Below are 16,789 nucleotides of genomic sequence, written 5' to 3' on the forward strand. Positions count from 1 at the left end.
CTTTAATCTTGGACCACAATTTTGTAGTAATTCATATTTGTGGCATTGCTTCCTACTTTTTCTTATAATACTCCTTTTTCTTTTGTGAGTGGGAACTGGAAAATGTCTTGATCTCAAGGAATGGCATTAATTTGTTATTCCCCATCCTTTTGCTTTTGCCTAATCATGTTAACAGAGTTGGGGATGCCTCATGTCATATGCAGTATGGATTTTCTCTGTGGTTGTCAGATTGATAGAATCTAACAGTATGATTAATTGTAACAAAATTTGCCGTTTGTTCGAAGTGACACGCACAACTCAATCCCATCTTTTGAAATTCAAAATGGCCCAATTCTTGCCTCACCCTTAATCACCTCCAGCATTTGGTCCTGTGATTGCCAAGGCCATCAATCGGTGCGGCATCTGCCCAGTCATTTCTTAAACTGTCTTAAATGGCTATAATCTGGATTTGTGATTTTCATTATTCTTGCTTGCTAGCGTGGCCAACTCGGCCGTTCAATTATCCATGTTGATGGTTATGAAAATGAATTGACGCCGATCCCTTAACATGTAGAGGCAAAGCAATTGCAGGAACATTAATGTTAACCAAAATTTGCAAAACTCACGAGTCACCAATATTCAGGCATTGTTGCATTTAGTTTTCCTTGAAAGGTGTTGAACCAGTTGTCAAAGGTTTCAGAGATGCGTCTCGTGACCATTTTTGGCCATTCCTTGGCATTTCCTTCTGGAAAAGTAGAAAACAAGGGTGGATTGTGGCTTTTTGATGCTATACTTCAGAATAAAAAGAGGATTCTTTTGATAATTTGATATGGTTGTTGAAAACATCTACTTTACAGAAGCCAAGAGGAGTTTTTCTAAAATTTCTGAGGAGAATAAATAACTCTTTCAAAATCTCTTCTCGGTAGAAGAACTCTCTCACTAATTGTGATAAGCAGCTTGATTATTTTATACTTCTCGCAGCTGTAAAATATCAGCTCATCTCAAGACTAATGATACAACACCGGATTAAAACGGGAACTTTTAGAACTATTTTTAGGGCTTCCAAGAAGATGATATGTCAGCCACGGCTTCTCCAACCGTTAGATACAGTCCATCTAACCCGAAAGAGTCCAAGATATTCGACTGGTGCAACTTTTCCATCACACTTCCAACGGGATTAGCCAGCACAAGCTGCAAAGTTACCAGATCAGATTGGCGGGTAAGATCATGGAGTACAGGAGAAACAACTCATGGAACTCTTCAATTTGTCAAAAGATGAATTGCATCAAAACTAATATAAGTTCATTTGTGGACAGTAAAATACTTTCATCAAGTGGAGGCTTACTTTAAGTGATCGATTCTCTAGAGCTTTTCTGACTTCACAAATTGTGTCGATACCACTCGTATCTATCGCCGTCACGGCTGCAGAAGTCAAATTGCAATAGTTTTTGATAAGGTTAAATCTACCACAGAGCTAGTGCAAGGCAGCAAAAGCAATGCAGGGAAATTGCCTTCACAACTTAATGGAACATGAGTTATGAATATGCAGGTTACTGCATGTTCAAGCACGAATGAGTGTCTAGAGAACATGTTTTCAGGACTAACCTGTCATATCCAGAATTATACATTTCAACGTGCTTTCATTGTTGGCCTGTATTCGCTCTTCCTCTTCCCGAACCCATCTTAAGATTCTGCAATCGTTATTGCTTCAATCAGTGATTCATAGATTTACAGATTCATACACTTCTAATCTGTGACTTGGAATGAAATGTAGCCAAAATCTAGAACGAAGCCTGTGGCTGCTCGGCGGTGCTCATCGCTGCCTGTCGTATTTCAAATTCTGTGTGCGCGTACATACGATATATGGTACAGTGGGTTCAACTAACCTCTCTTGTAGGTAAGTTGCATTAACAAAGTAGAAAGGAGCCTCCACAGCAAGGATAAGGAAAGAGGGAACTCTCAAAGCTTCTCTGTATCTGTTTATGTTTTGATAAATTTGAGTGCCAGGAATATTCCCCAAAACAGTGGTATTTGGCCTGGTGACATGCAAAAGAATCTTGAACACCGAAACCCCAACCTGACCATGACCAAAATTCGGACACATTTTAAGTATTGTGCAGCAAAAGGTTTCATCACCCAACACTATGTTGAAACATCTGACCGAATTCATTTAAGACGGATGACAAACTTACAGCAATCGCGAGACCGAGAGGTACGGAGATGAAGAGAACTCCGAGAAAGGAACATAAGCAAGCCAGAAAATCGAGTTTGTCAACTTTCCACAGTTTATATGCTGCCTGATAATCAATTAAGCCAATCACTGCAGTAATGATAATAGCTCCGAGGATGACGCTGGGAGTATAGTAGAACAATGGCATGAGAAACAGCAAAGTGACCAGCACTGCAGCTGCCATTATTACATTTGAAACCACGGTTTGTGCTCCAGCATTATAATTTACAGCAGAACGGGAAAATGACCCTGAAAATTTCAATTAGCTCAAATGACAGTTACATTTCTATGTCTTACACACGAATTGAACAAGAAAATCTAGAAAAGATATTAATTACCTGTGGTAACATAACACGATGAACAAGAACCAGCCATGTTCATGAAACCAATGGCCATCATTTCTTTGTTGCCATCAACTTGGTAGTTCTTCAACGCTGCAAATGTCCTTCCCACTGCAATTCCTTCCTGTATCAGAAGAAAATCAATTGATTGAAAATGTTTCAGACAACAAACAGATCTATTTGTCCGATACACACAGATTGTTTGCTAACAACTTACGGTGAGAGATAAAATTCCTGTTACAATGCCAGTTTTGATGGCAATAGCCAGAAAAGGGCCACGAAACTGTAACATGTTTGATGATGGTGGATTCAAACCCTTTGTCAAATGTCCTATCTGCAGACAAAGATAAGGTTTAAATTGCAGTCTATCCCCGTAGAAAATTTACAGGCATGCCTGAATTTGGAGCAGAAACATTTCTTACCGTTTGAACTCCACCAAGTTTTGACTTGAACAAAACTACTAGAATGGTTGAAAGAATAACTGAAGCTAATGGGCATGCTGCAGAAATCCAGAAAAGTTTTGGTTTTCTCAAGCTCTGCATCAAACAAAAATCGCAGAGAACTATCAGTAATGAAAGAATAGGGCATGAAAAGGACATATACAGCACAGTTGCAGAGATACTTACAATGTTCCTTGTGGTCAACAAGAGGATAAGGAAGCTGACGCCCAATACTATCGTTTGCCAAGACCACTGCATTGACAATAAGCATAGAGATGAAGGTATACCAGACTAAATTCACTAAACAAAATATGTGTGAATTCAATATTCATAATACTACTAAGAGCCTTCATATATGTCACCTTGCCTCTCCTTATTTAGAAATTCTCAATAGCACAGTTTAGTGAATGTTGGCTCATTCAATACGATAATCTTTTAACATGCATTTACTCATTGGACATGTGTATCTTTTCTCTTTATTTTTTTTCTTATGATCTTTTCTCTTTAGTTGTCCTATATGACTGAAAATTTCTACTAAGATTCGATTTAGGACAGAGATTTGAACTTTGAACTGAAAATACCTCGTGTTTGTGCTGGACTACAGATGCTAATACAGGAACTATCTGCATCTTGCTGGTGAAATGGACTATCCCCAGAAGCCCCTTCAATTGTTGCAAAGACACAATGACTGCTGCACCAGCCATGAATCCAACAAGCGTTGCCTTTGAGAGGAAATCTATGATAAGTCCTAACCTATGAATTGCATAGTCCAAGATACTCCATTAGCATTGAACAGAGACATGAAGGCATCATAATTACTTATTTATTGGCAAATTGCAATAAATCATGCCCTTTTTGTATCAAATTTGACTGTCGTTCAAAACCAACATCTGAAAGAGACAAGCACTGGTAAAATGGACATTCTCTTTAGAATCTAATGCTACTACCTTCTTACAGACAGTTAAAAGTCAGCTAAATTCCACCACTGACAATTATTTTACAAGTCTCTTGTACAACGCTGGAGTAGCTTTTCATAGTGCCAATTCTAAACAAATGTTTTTTGGAAACATCTTTCAGGAAAGATATTCCCCAATGTGAAATGCATTAAGGCCAATAATTACTCTCTTTTTTATTATTTTTTGCTCGTTTCTTCCTATCTCTTTTTCCCCCCTTAACCAGCTCAAGTTGCTTATTTTTGTTTTTGAAAAAACCAATAGCTCATCCATGAGTCATCATCTTATAGTTGAGATCACGTTAACATCCCAAAATACAAGTCATATTATAGTGTATCATAGAAAAGAGAATATCACTCGAAGGCCCTGGCAAAGCTCCACCACGTTGGTAAAAGAGGTGGTTCAAATCTCTATTTCCTTCTTCTATCCAAAGAAAAGACAATATAAACTTCACTTTCTTTTGTAATTACTAAAAATGTTGAAACTCCGAACCAGAAGTGTAATACTCTAAATTTGGAATGGGTAGCGTACTGCTTCATTACTTGACGGATAGAATTACATACAATTATCATGGGTTGAGGTAATAAAGGAGGAGGATCATAACAGAACGGAACAGATGAAAAAGATAACTACCCTTTTCTGCATTAAAGGAAAAGAAATGGAGTACCTTAACAGTCCCAAAGAAGCTTGAAATATTCCGGCAAAAAAGGTTGCAGTGAAAGCCAACTGAAGATAAAGTGTTGGTTCATCCGTATAAGAAACGGCCTCGTTTAGCATCGTGCCCATAACAAGAGAAGCTATTGAGACAGGGCCAACTGCCAGATGCCTAGAACTCCCCAGAACTGAATATATCAAAGGTGGCACAAAGCTTGAATCTGCCACAAAAAAAAATCATAATTATGCATTAAATAATTTTTAAAATAGCTAAAAATTGTAGAATGAGGAATAGCGTTGAGACTTACAAAGGCCTATTATTGGAGGCAAATTGGCAAGCTTGGCATAACTAATTCCCTGCAAAGTAAGACAACTAAAGCTTAGTTGTTGTATAGCCTCATTTGTTCTGCTCTTACCCCAAAAAAAAAAAGAAAAGAAAAGAAAAGGATAATGACTGCAGAGGAGGATAAATAAAACATAATGACTTACAAAAAAAAAACATGAAAGTCATTCTTAATGGATCTTCTGAGCAAATGTAGTGCAAGTAAGAAAATCTTACTAAATAAACATCTTAGACTGGAATTTACGCATTGGTGGAAGTCGAACCAAAAACTTTAAACAAGAAACCTAATATCCATAACTGTAAACTTCACACATCCAACAATTAGTTCAAATTACTTTATCTATTTGTCTGTCTGCATGTAATTAGATTGAAAAAACTGAATAGTTCATAATGTTTGTTCTATACCTGTGGGATTGCCAGGCTTGCAATAGTGAGTCCAGAGATGAAATCAGACCTCAAAAGCCTGAAGTTGTAATTAGGAGCCCACTGGAAAATGGGGAAGAAGAATTGAAGCCCCAAAACCAACTTGTTAAACCAAGTTTGGTTCTTGAACTTATGAAGTGGATCATCAGGGAAAAATGCCTCAGAAAGCTTATGCACAAGTTTCTCAAGAGTGGTTTTGTGGGGTGGTAAGCAAACTCTGTGGACTTCCAGGGAAGGCATTACATTTACATCTGTGGATGAAATTGTTACAGCGGTTTCATGTTCATCATGGCATGCATGGTGGTCTGAACAGTGTTCAACTCTGTTAGAGTTTATACCCATCAATTTCCCAGATAGTTAGACAGAATAACCGCCCAATGACCAGAATGTTGAAAGGATAGACGCCGGCTGGGTGGTTTGGTTTGAACTTTGAAGTTACGGGAAAAGAGGGGGTGGGTTTTCTGCAAGAAAGCAGTTGTTGTTGGTATTCGTTTCGGTGCCATCTCTGCCTTTTTATAGTGGCTAAGGTGAACTGAAATGGGACACAAATTTGCATGAGCTTGCGTCCTTTTTACCTTCTTGCTCCTTTCGGGGGTTAAAGTCTTGGCTCTCGTGTTAAATTACATTTTACGGTGCTTTTTTTTTTTGGGGAGGGGGGATTTGGATGTGGTGATGGACTACGTTGAAGGGAAAATTTATTAGCAATCAATCCTTGGGCTGTAGGTGAGGGTTCGAACCTCACCTGCAGCGAAAAAAATTTAAGGGTTGTGCCATAGCACTCCTTTGGTCTAGTTGGGTCTGTATACCCGCTAGTCCCTACTACAGCCTCCTTAGACTTCTCCTCCCCTAGATTAGGATAGAGTAGGTTAAACAAATGTATCGTTGCTGACAAAAAAAAAAAAAAAAAATCCTCCTTTTATAAGCACTAGCTATCGAAGCACGCTTGATGCGTGTGCAACTTGTCAAAAAATATTTGTAATTGAAAGAATCACAAAAATAATGCAAATGAATAATATTATTTTTATATAATATGTGATAAAAAGTGTATTATATAAAAATATGTACAATTAAAAGTAAAAAAAAAAAACTTGGTAAGGAAGAACGTGAGAATTGGAGAAAGGTAATTTTGATTGAACAGGATTTGTATGTCTATTGATAACAGAGGAGAATTGGGGAGAGGTAGTTTTGATTGAGTAAGATTTATGTGTCAATTGATAATAGAGATAAGGGTTGCTAGATTAATGGATTATAGAAATGGATAATAGAGATAAGAGTTAGTAAATAATATAGATAAGGGTAAATTTGAAAGCAAACAAAGCTAACGCCAAGTTAACTACCTACACAAGTTTTATTATGGTAAAGATGAGAAACGAATGGGGTACTTGAGACTTTTAATAAATACCAATAACATTTCCCCGTTGAAGAGGTACGAGAAGTCCAAAGTGTTCAAAATAAAATTAAAAAATACTCTACTATAACTTTTTTCAATGACCTACTCGGCCCCCCTTAATTACTAGTTTTTCTGTTCGTGATTAAAGGACGAGAATAGAAGTAGTATTACAAGTTGACCCATTAAATCGTCATCAATCTTGGTAACCTCAATTCGGTGGCCTGCAGTTTTCCTCATAGCAACTGGTTTATAAATTAGGAAATGCACTGCAAATCCTGTAGTAAACACTGGAATGCAAGTCCTGATATGGTAATTATGAGCGTAAAGAATACGAACTGGAAGCGACAGCATGAAATCATGGTAGGACCAAAAAGAGGTAAGAGGTACGTCGTTAAAATAACCACCAGCCTGTAGGTTTATTTGTTATTTGCCACTATAGACGAGTCACCCTATTTACTGTTTAGGGTATTTATATCTTGCCGCTAAGCGGAACCAATCCACTGTTATCCTTTATGGCAATTTTAATCATTAATGAATTAAATTGCATAGGAAAAATATTAGGGCGCATTTGGATTGCTATTTTTTGAAATTTTTGTAAAAAAATGTATTGTACTAATTTGACATATATGAAGTAAAAAAATATTAAAAAATATATTCATAAAAAATATTAAAAAAAAATTTCCTTAAAAAAACTACTATCCAAATAAGGGTTCTAGTGTCCTTTGGTTTTGGCTTAGTTTGGGAGTTTAGGATAGAAAAGAAAAGAAGGGAAAGCTTAAGTTATGAGAGAAGAGAAGAAAAGAGAAGAGATTGTTATGTTGTTTGGGAGTTTTGAGAATTAATGGAATGATTTTGGATATGGAAGTCATTAAATATTTGTCCAAGGCATTTTTAAGGACAAAATAGACATTTTAGAAAAATTAACAAGTTTTTTCCAAACTTTCTCTCCATTTCTTTCCAATTTGGGAGGAAACATTTTTGTCACTATTCATCCTCCCATTTCCTTTCTTTTCTTTTCTACTTAAAACTATCAAACAAAGGAAAATTAGTTTTTCTCTTCTTTTCCCTTCTTTTCTATTCAAATCATTCACTCCCAAATGAAGCCAAACCTTCCAATTGAGGGAATTTTGCCTCCTAGCTTGTCAAAATGAACAAAGCAATCGATACCGCTCAAAAGTAATAGACTTTTTTTTTTCCTCATAACCTATAAGATTCTCATTTCTCAAGTCCCTTTTTTTTTTTGCCTTCCTAAACCGTGGAAAGTAATAAAGTACCAGCCTCGTAAACCGATCGTTCCAATTCACTCCCTTTCCAAACTTTTGCTTTTGCCGTACTGTGTTTGTGTCCGTTGTCAATAGAATAAAGAGAGAATCGCAAAGTTAGCCACTAAACTATCTGAAATTTCCTAATTTGATTAACGAACCTTTTTGTTTAACCAAAATAGTCATTTACTTGACAAAAAAATTATTTATATATTTTGTCACCCAACTAATAAAAATTTTAATTTTTAGACACTCAACTATGAAATAAATATTTTTTATGACAAAATATAAGTTCTAATTAGTTGAATGACGATTTTGGGTAAATAGGAAGAATTAATAGCCAAAAAACAGAATCCTAAATAATTTAGTGACAATCGGTGACATTTACTCTAAAAGTAAATATGTCAACATTGAATAAAGGACAAAAAAGAATCAAAGGTTGGTGACCATCACTAATATATTAAGACTTGGTACCTTGTCACCCACCAATTTGTCACAGTTAAATATGACTTGCTATCGTATCGGCAAAAAAAAAAAAAAAAAAGAATAAAGGACAAAGACGAGGAGGCTCGAAAACGAGCATCAACATTGAAAAATCTGTCAAACATAGACCTGCAAAAATAAAATGCAGAGTTAATTAAGTTGACCGATCTACGGACAACGACATATGAAGTAATTGGCTTGAGATAACGAGCAGATATGATCGTTTGGTAATGAATAATAAAGATTGTTTGCCATTGTCGTCCAAAGACTATTTATCTTTTCCAATCTGCAGTGCTAGTGGAGAATCGATCTTTCAAATGACAGTCAAAAGTCAATTTGACGGGGCAAAGTCGATGATTCTCCTCCTCTCTCTCTCTCTCTCTCAAGATGAATCAATGGCGAGTCGTCACTTGTCTACAACAGTTCACTGCCAAACAATCCTCTTCTTCATGTTCCGTCTTGCTTCCTTTTTCTTTTCGTTCGGTTGCTTAGAAAGTCCAAGAACACATAGGAGGAGGACGAAATATGCGATATCTCATATATGCGGCGAATAGTGGATGCTCTGACTCCTGCCAGTAGAAGCAGGACTCTGCAAAATATTTATCATCGTAATTTAGTACCCACAAAGAATGGACCAGATTAAAATGCAGGATTTGTATGAGACACCACTTCTCAACATATTTGATGGAGGAATATTCTCCTTTTGTTCTTTACTTGGATGGGTTTGCTTTTTTCTTTTTTTTTTTTTGGTTTTTTTTTTGTCGATAGAGAGAGAGGAGGGGGGGCGTGGGTGGTGAAGGGATTTGATGTTTATACTTGAAGGGAAACTATACGACAACAGCTGCTTGCACATGGAATATATGGACAGAATTGTGCTGGAAAATTAAAGGAAAATTACAGAATTCAGGCAACTCAGAGGTGTATGATCTTCCCCCTTCCCTCTAGACTCTAGAGTAGAAGAACCTCCTTGTATTTCCACTAGTTGTTTCAACGCCTTTGGACGAAGTTCGAAGGTTAGTAGAGTGTTAAAAACTGCCTGCGTAGAGAAATTAGTCTAGCAGAAATTTGAGTTTCTTTCTGTTGACTCGACAAATTAATAGTGCAACGACGCAAGAGTTGATGAACCCTTCGAATTCCATGTATAGCGAATTATATTAGTATACTAGTAGATGCAATAAAAAAAAATTATATAAACTGAATCGCTATTTCTGATTTGCTTCATCTTTTCTACAATATATATATTAAGCAAAACAACAAATTTTATCATTCTACGGGATAAGCGTAGAATGAAGAGGGCAGACCAGAAACTAAAAACTTACTTTCAAGTTTCAACCAAGCTAGGTTACTAATGAACTCGATTAATTAGGTGGCTCAAAGACTAAGCTAGCTAGTCATGTGGGGTTTGCAGTTAGTCAGTGGACAGGTTTATTCTTGGAATATACCATTCTATTCATGTTAGTGCTGCATAAAAGTTTTAAAAGAGGGTGCCATGTAGCTTCAAACAAGTTATCATGTAGTTACTTGACTCATTATTAAGCTGTCACTTTGAATATATATATCTATATATATATTTCAGTCTTCACCATGAAGTCAACCCAGGTCAGAACGATTCCCCTCTCCTTTCTCAGCTTCGGTCGACTTTGGTCGCAAAAACAAATGCGTTTTTTAGTTGTGCATGTTAATTTGATTGCATTAGAAACGCGTTTTCAAATTAATCTTTTTTACCTGTTTAATTACTTTTTTTTATAACACGTATATCACATCACAAAAATTAATACACCATCATTCTAAATAATTCTCCACCAAACACTCTAACCCTGATTGGAGTGTATCAAAGTGCGAAGATTTGGACGAGGCCTCGACTGCTTGAGGCCCCATTACCCTCATAATCTTTGCCTTCAACACAAGTTATTGTGTAAAGGGAATGCCGAAAGAATTTGTTTAAGTGATTGAAACTGTCAATATGGTATAATGTGCATTGGTGATCAGCACATATCCACTTCAAAGAATTAATCATTACGATCCCAACATTTCCTTATGGTAATTTGAGTTGATGGTAGTACTCAAAAATGCCCAAGAGTGCAAAGCATTATGCCTGTTGCCTAATGCATAGGTCACCGCATTTAGCTCAGACTTGGGAGTAGTGAATAGTGGATATCCAGTTTGGCGATTTTGAACTCAGTTGGTGGCTACCATGCGCTGGAAAAAGGGTTGCTGTTGGCTTGGTTTATTACGTACATCACAGAATGCGGGTTCGAGTTCTAATCATTATCCTTCGCTAGTTTTACCATCAGAATCGAAATGGTACCACATGGAAGGTGATATTGGTATTCCTTTTCCGGAAGGAGCAAATTCAACGGAAGAGCAAGATTGAGGTCGTCGACTGCAATGGTTGCTTTTTAGGAGTAGTGGGCTGGCTCCGTTTGTGCCGTTGAATCAGGACTTTTAGTGGGAAGATTGGAAAGCCGCAAGTTTCTCTTGTCTGTGTTTGCTTTGTTTATCAGGAAGAAAGTGCAAATTTAGTTCAATCCTGGTGTCTGTCTGTTTAATGATCAGTTGGTAAGCTGATATATTGCAGACATGATTCTTTAATCTTCTCTTTTGTGATATCTGCTCTTCCTTTATGCTTTCTTAACTATCTGATTCCAAAGGATATTCTTCAAGATGTGCTGCAGCAAGACATTAATGCGGATTACGGGAAATGTTTTATAACTACTCGTGATCGTGATGGAATATGTATAATGGTTTAAGTAAAAGCTTTAGAATCCAGGAAACTGCTTTAATAACCTGTTATTTATATCAGGTAAAGACTATTTAATTACCGGAAAATTCATTGCGATTTTTAAAGCAAGTAGATCGATCGATCATCCGGAAGAGATTTCGCGGAGAGGCCATTCTCTGCTTACGATTGAAATGAATGTACATCCTCCGATCCCTGAAGGTAGCTATGTCTCCAAAACGCAATTGATTCCCTTCAATAAATCTTCTTTGGTCTCAAACAAAATCTATACTATATATAAAAAAGAGAGCACTGGCTTTGGCTTTGGTGTGAACTTTTTTTTTTTCTTTTGTAATTTTAAAAAATTTTAACTTTACTATCACAATGACTTTTTTTTTTTTTTTTTGTAACTCTTACAATCACTTAATTATACGCATTACCTATGTTACCGACCGATATAGCTACAACTAATTCACTCGTAACCACTTACAAACATTGTAACCACCAAATTAATTAAAATTCTATTCAAAAAACTTTTACAAGACGAAATTTGATTTTTTGATTTGAAAATTTTGTACTAAATTCTTCCATATAAAAAGTGATTATTCTAGATTACACACGCATCTGAGCGTGCACTTATCACTAGTTCCAATAATTTTTCAGTCAAGGTAGATTTTATCCCGTCATTATTAGGGTATGATGCTTCCAATAATTTGCAAGTTTCTCCCCGCAACTCGACTACGGGTCAATATTTACAATGATGCACTATTACTTTTAAACCTTTCACAAGTCTGCCTGTTAATATATTTTTTTTTTGTAACAAAATAAAGCTATAACTATAAGCAAAAACTAATGTGCATGACTTACCCAAAGGGACGATTTGTGGAAAGATTAATACATGTAACTACGAATTAATGATTTCGTAGAGATTGTTGGACAAATGCCACAAATTAAGGATTTCGTAGAGATTGTACGACAATTGCCACAAATTGTCACAACATTTCCATCAATTTAGGCTTCTAAGATTTATATTTTATAAGCAATATGCGGCCTGTTTGGATCTGAGTTTTTGGGGAGTTTATCTAAAATTTTACTGTAGTGCACTGTAGAAGTTTTCGAAAAATTTTTGTAAGGTGAAAAACTTTTTTATAAAAGTTTTTGTAATGTGAAAAATTTTGTAGAAGTTTTTGTAAGGTGAATTTTTTTTTTTCCTTTTCCTTTTTTTTTTCTCTTTTTCTTTCTTTTTTTCTTTCTCTTTCTTTCCTTTTTCTTTTCTTTCCTCTCTTCTTCTTCTTCTTCTTCCTTCCCCCTCCCCCTTTCTCCTTCTTCTTTTTTCTCTCTCTTTCATTTTCTTTTTCTTTCTTTCCTTTTTCTTTTCTTTCCTCTCTTCTTTTTTTTCTTCTTCCTTCCCCCTCCTCCTTCCCCGTTACCTCTGCCTCCCACCTCCAGCACCTCCGCCAGCACCACCTCTCTTCTTTTTTTTTTTTCTTTTCTCCTCTCCCCCCCTCCCTCTCCTTCCCCCGCCACCCATTTCCACCCCGCCACCCCCCTCCCACTCCCTTCCCCGTTCCTCCCCCCTCTACCCGCCACCCCCCTTGGGCCGCCATCCCTCCCACTCCCTCCATCGCCACCCCCTATGCCTACCATCCATTTCCTCCCCTCTCCCCGCCACCCCCTCTGCCCCTTCCTTCTCTCCCCAACCACCCTCTCTGCCCCTTCCCCCTCCCCTGTTCCCCTTCCCCTTCCCACTTCTCACCTTCCTTCTGCCCCTTTCTTTTTTTCACATTTTCCCTCTCCCTCTTCTCCTGTCTCCTCTCCTTGCTCTTGCCGGCAGATGAAGCAACGAAATGAAATTTTTTTTTTTGGGCAATTTTCCTTCTCCCCCCTCCTCCCCTTCCCCTGCCACCCTCACCCTCCCCCGTGCGATATGGTCTAGCGACCAGATCGACCAGAGGGGAAGGGGAAGGGTGGTGGGGGAGAAGTGGGGGAGACGCAGAGAGAAAAAATAAGACAGATGGGAGGATGGCAGGGGAGGAAGAGGGGGAGAGGGAAAAAGGGCAAAAAAAAAAAAAAGACCAGCACCGGAAGAGGTGATCGGCGCCGGAACCGGCGGCGGAGGTGGTGGCTGGCGACGAAGGTGGTGGTGGGTTGGGGTGAGAGAGGAAGAAGAAGAAGAGAAGGGGAAGGGATTTTTTTTTTTTTTTTTTGTTTTGGATATTTTAAGTGTGTAGGTAAAAAACTTTGAGAAGTTTTTTGGGATTCCTGTAGCAAACGTTGTTAAAAAACTAGTAGGTAAAAAACTTGTCCAAAAACCTGGCTTCCAAACAGGCCCATGGTTTTGCTTACTCGAAGTTCATCGAAAGTGTCAAGCAAACGCCCTGTGTCTCGACTTGATTCTTGGTTCTGGACCACGTTGTTGGACTAGGTTCTATAAGGAGATTCACCAGTGTGTAGGGAATGAGCAATGATCTTGGCCCATTACATTGGGCCTACTTCATTCATGCCCATTGGGTGCACTACGAATAAGCTCTTCAAAAAAAAAAATTTTGATTCCACTAAATGATGCCCATCATAAATAAGTCAAGGTAGCCGAAACGGTTAAACGCTGGAGAGTGATCTGGGTTAAGTTACTTCTGGCTTAATTTTAACTTTTAATTACACAAATCCAGCTTCAGGGCCCATCAGAATCAACACTAATTCATTGCGAAACCTCATCTAACAAGGGGTGAAATTGTTGCAGGGTGGGCCGACTTTTGAAACTAAACAATACAGCAAGGATCCAGGGCTGGAGTTCAATTCAGATCAGTCCAGCTGCCAAGCCATGCGAGATTTGAGAAGCTCGTTTCATATTTAGCTAGAATTGCTTAACAAAGTGGTAGAAGTAGAGTATTGGAGCAATAACGTGTTATTCCCCTTTGGAGTGAAAATTGTATTGACGAGCAATTTGTAGAAATCTCTATAAACAACTCGTGATTTTAGGAAATGTCTTACCCTATCATGGTACTAGGAGATGAACTCACCGAAATTATTTTTTTTTAATAAAATAAGTAATAACACGCTTTTTCTTGAATTTGTTAATAGATTTATATTGTTCTTGAAGAAAATGGGAAAAAAATAACTCTGTTTTGACTACAATTATGTTCGTCCTACCTAAATAAATAGTTGTAAATTTGTAATGCTTAGTTGGACAGCAAATTAACCGTGTTTATAACAAGATTGTTTCATTGGAACAAACTATCAAAACATGTCACAGATATAACACAGAGAAGGAATTTACTTATAATTAAAAAAATCAACAAATATTATAGTTCTTTAAAACTCTGACATGTCTTCCACATTCAAATAAAGGGCCTGTTTGGCACCCTAGTTTTTTACCAAGTTTTTTAGCTACTAGTTTTTTAACAACTTTTGCTACAGGAACCCCAAAAAACTTTTCAAAGTTTTTTACCTACACACTTCAAAAATCTATACACAAAAAATTTCTCAAAAACTTTTCTTCCTCCCTCACCCAACCCACCACACCAGACACCGCCTCTCCCAGCGCCGGTCACCTATTCCGGCGCCGCCGAGTAACCTCAAAATTTTTTTTTGAATTTTTGAGTCCTCACCCTCAAAAATTTATTATATATATTATATATTTATTTAAACATATTATAAATATTTTATTTTATTTAAAAATATATATTTATATATTTATATAAATATTATATACCATATAAATTAATATTAATATAAATATGTAATTATACATTTATATAAATATTATACATTATATATTTAATATATATAATACATATTATATATATTACACATTTATGTATATATATTTATGTATATTTATATACAATTATATTATGTATTATGTATAATATAATACATTTATACATAATATTAACACACAATATTAATTATACATTTATACATAATACTAATACATTTATACATTTATATTAATTATATTAATACATTTATACATAATATTATATATTTATATATTTATAATATATTCATTTATATATTTATATAATATTCATTTATAATAATATACAATTATTACATTTGTAAATATATTTATATTATGTATTATATATAATATAATACATTTATATATTTTTATATAACTATATAACTATATTTATTTATAAATGTATTATAAATGCATAAATATATATAAATATTTAAACAATAAAAATTATAATTTATAAACAATATTAATTATACATTTATACATAATATTAATACATTTATACATTTATATTAATTATATTAATACAGTTATACATAATCATCATATATATTTATAAATTATAATTTATACATTTATATAATATTCATTTATAATATATACATTTATATTAATTATACATTTATACATTTATAAATATATGTATATTATGTATTATATATAATATAATACATTTATATATTTTTATATAAATACATTTATTTATAATATATTAATTTATATATTTATATAATATTCATTTATAATAATATACAATTATTACATTTGTAAATATATTTATATTATGTATTATATATAATATAATACATTTAAATATTTTTATATAACTATATAACTATATTTATTTATAAATGTATTATAAATGCATAAATATATATAAATATTTAAACAATAAAAATTATAATTTATAAACAATATTAATTATACATTTATACATAATATTAATACATTAATACATTTATTTTAATTATATTAATACAGTTATACATAATCATCATATATATTTATAAATTATAATTTATACATTTATATAATATTCATTTATAATATATACATTTATATTAATTATACATTTATACATTTATAAATATATGTATATTATGTATTATATATAATCTAATACATTTATATATTTTTATATAAATATATTTATTTATAAATGTATTATAAATGTATTATAAATGCATATAAATATTTAAACAATAAAAATTATAAATTATAAACAATATTAATTATACATTTAAACATAATATTAATACATTTATACATTTATATTAATTATATTAATACATTTATACATAATCATCATATACATTTATAAATTATAATTTATACATTTATATAATATTCATTTATAATTTATACATTTATATTAATTATACATTTATATATTTATAAATATATGTATATTACGTATTATATATAATATAATACATTTATATATTTTTATATAAATATATAAATATATTTATTTCTAAATATTTATAAATGTATTATAAATGTATAAATGTTTAAAAATATAAAAATTATAAATTATAAAATACTCAAAAATATGTTTTAAAAATACCTCTAAAAATAATCCAAAAAACGTCTACAGTAATATTTCGAAAACTTCTACAAAAAAGTTTTTCACCTTACAAAAACTTCTACAAAATTTTTTCAAAAACTTCTACAGTGTACTACAATAAAGTTTTAGACAAACTCCTAAAAAATTTAGGTTCCAAACAGGCCCAAAAACTCAATAGATCCGGTGCATGTTTTCAAGCACCATTTTTTGTTGTTTATTAAGAAATATTTAGTTGGGAATCTTCATTACCATTCATTAAT

The 16,789-nt window shown here is 34.2% G+C and overlaps 1 protein-coding gene across 1 annotated transcript; it reads right to left on the minus strand.

Moving 5' to 3' along the window:
- Positions 1 to 772: 772 nt before the first annotated feature.
- Positions 773 to 5,841, minus strand: LOC113742333 (probable sulfate transporter 3.4). The gene is made up of 13 exons (XM_027270160.2): positions 5,346 to 5,841; positions 4,906 to 4,954; positions 4,611 to 4,818; positions 3,572 to 3,743; positions 3,177 to 3,242; positions 2,973 to 3,086; positions 2,768 to 2,884; positions 2,548 to 2,674; positions 2,172 to 2,458; positions 1,866 to 2,056; positions 1,585 to 1,670; positions 1,325 to 1,401; positions 773 to 1,170 (listed from the first exon to the last, which is right to left on the minus strand). Exons 1-13 carry the CDS (start codon positions 5,703 to 5,705, stop codon positions 1,033 to 1,035), a joined length of 1,992 nt encoding a protein of 663 aa, XP_027125961.1. The 5' UTR covers positions 5,706 to 5,841; the 3' UTR covers positions 773 to 1,032.
- Between the last annotated feature and the right edge of the window lie 10,948 nt (positions 5,842 to 16,789).

Source organism: Coffea arabica, chromosome 4e (assembly GCF_036785885.1).
Source record: "Coffea arabica cultivar ET-39 chromosome 4e, Coffea Arabica ET-39 HiFi, whole genome shotgun sequence".
In the NCBI taxonomy this organism is placed as follows: domain Eukaryota; kingdom Viridiplantae; phylum Streptophyta; class Magnoliopsida; order Gentianales; family Rubiaceae; genus Coffea; species Coffea arabica.

What these genes read in the sequence shown, in the direction of transcription:
- LOC113742333 (XM_027270160.2), bottom strand. Translation starts at nt 5,705, where the DNA reads ATGGGTATAAACTCTAACAGAGTTGAACACTGTTCAGACCACCATGCA. An exon ending in ATCGTGTTATGTTACCACAG is followed by an intron (nt 2,459 to 2,547) that starts GTAATTAATATC and finishes TGAAATTTTCAG; the next exon opens with GGTCATTTTCCCGTTCTGCT. An exon ending in TATAATTCTGGATATGACAG is followed by an intron (nt 1,402 to 1,584) that starts GTTAGTCCTGAA and finishes TGACTTCTGCAG; the next exon opens with CCGTGACGGCGATAGATACG.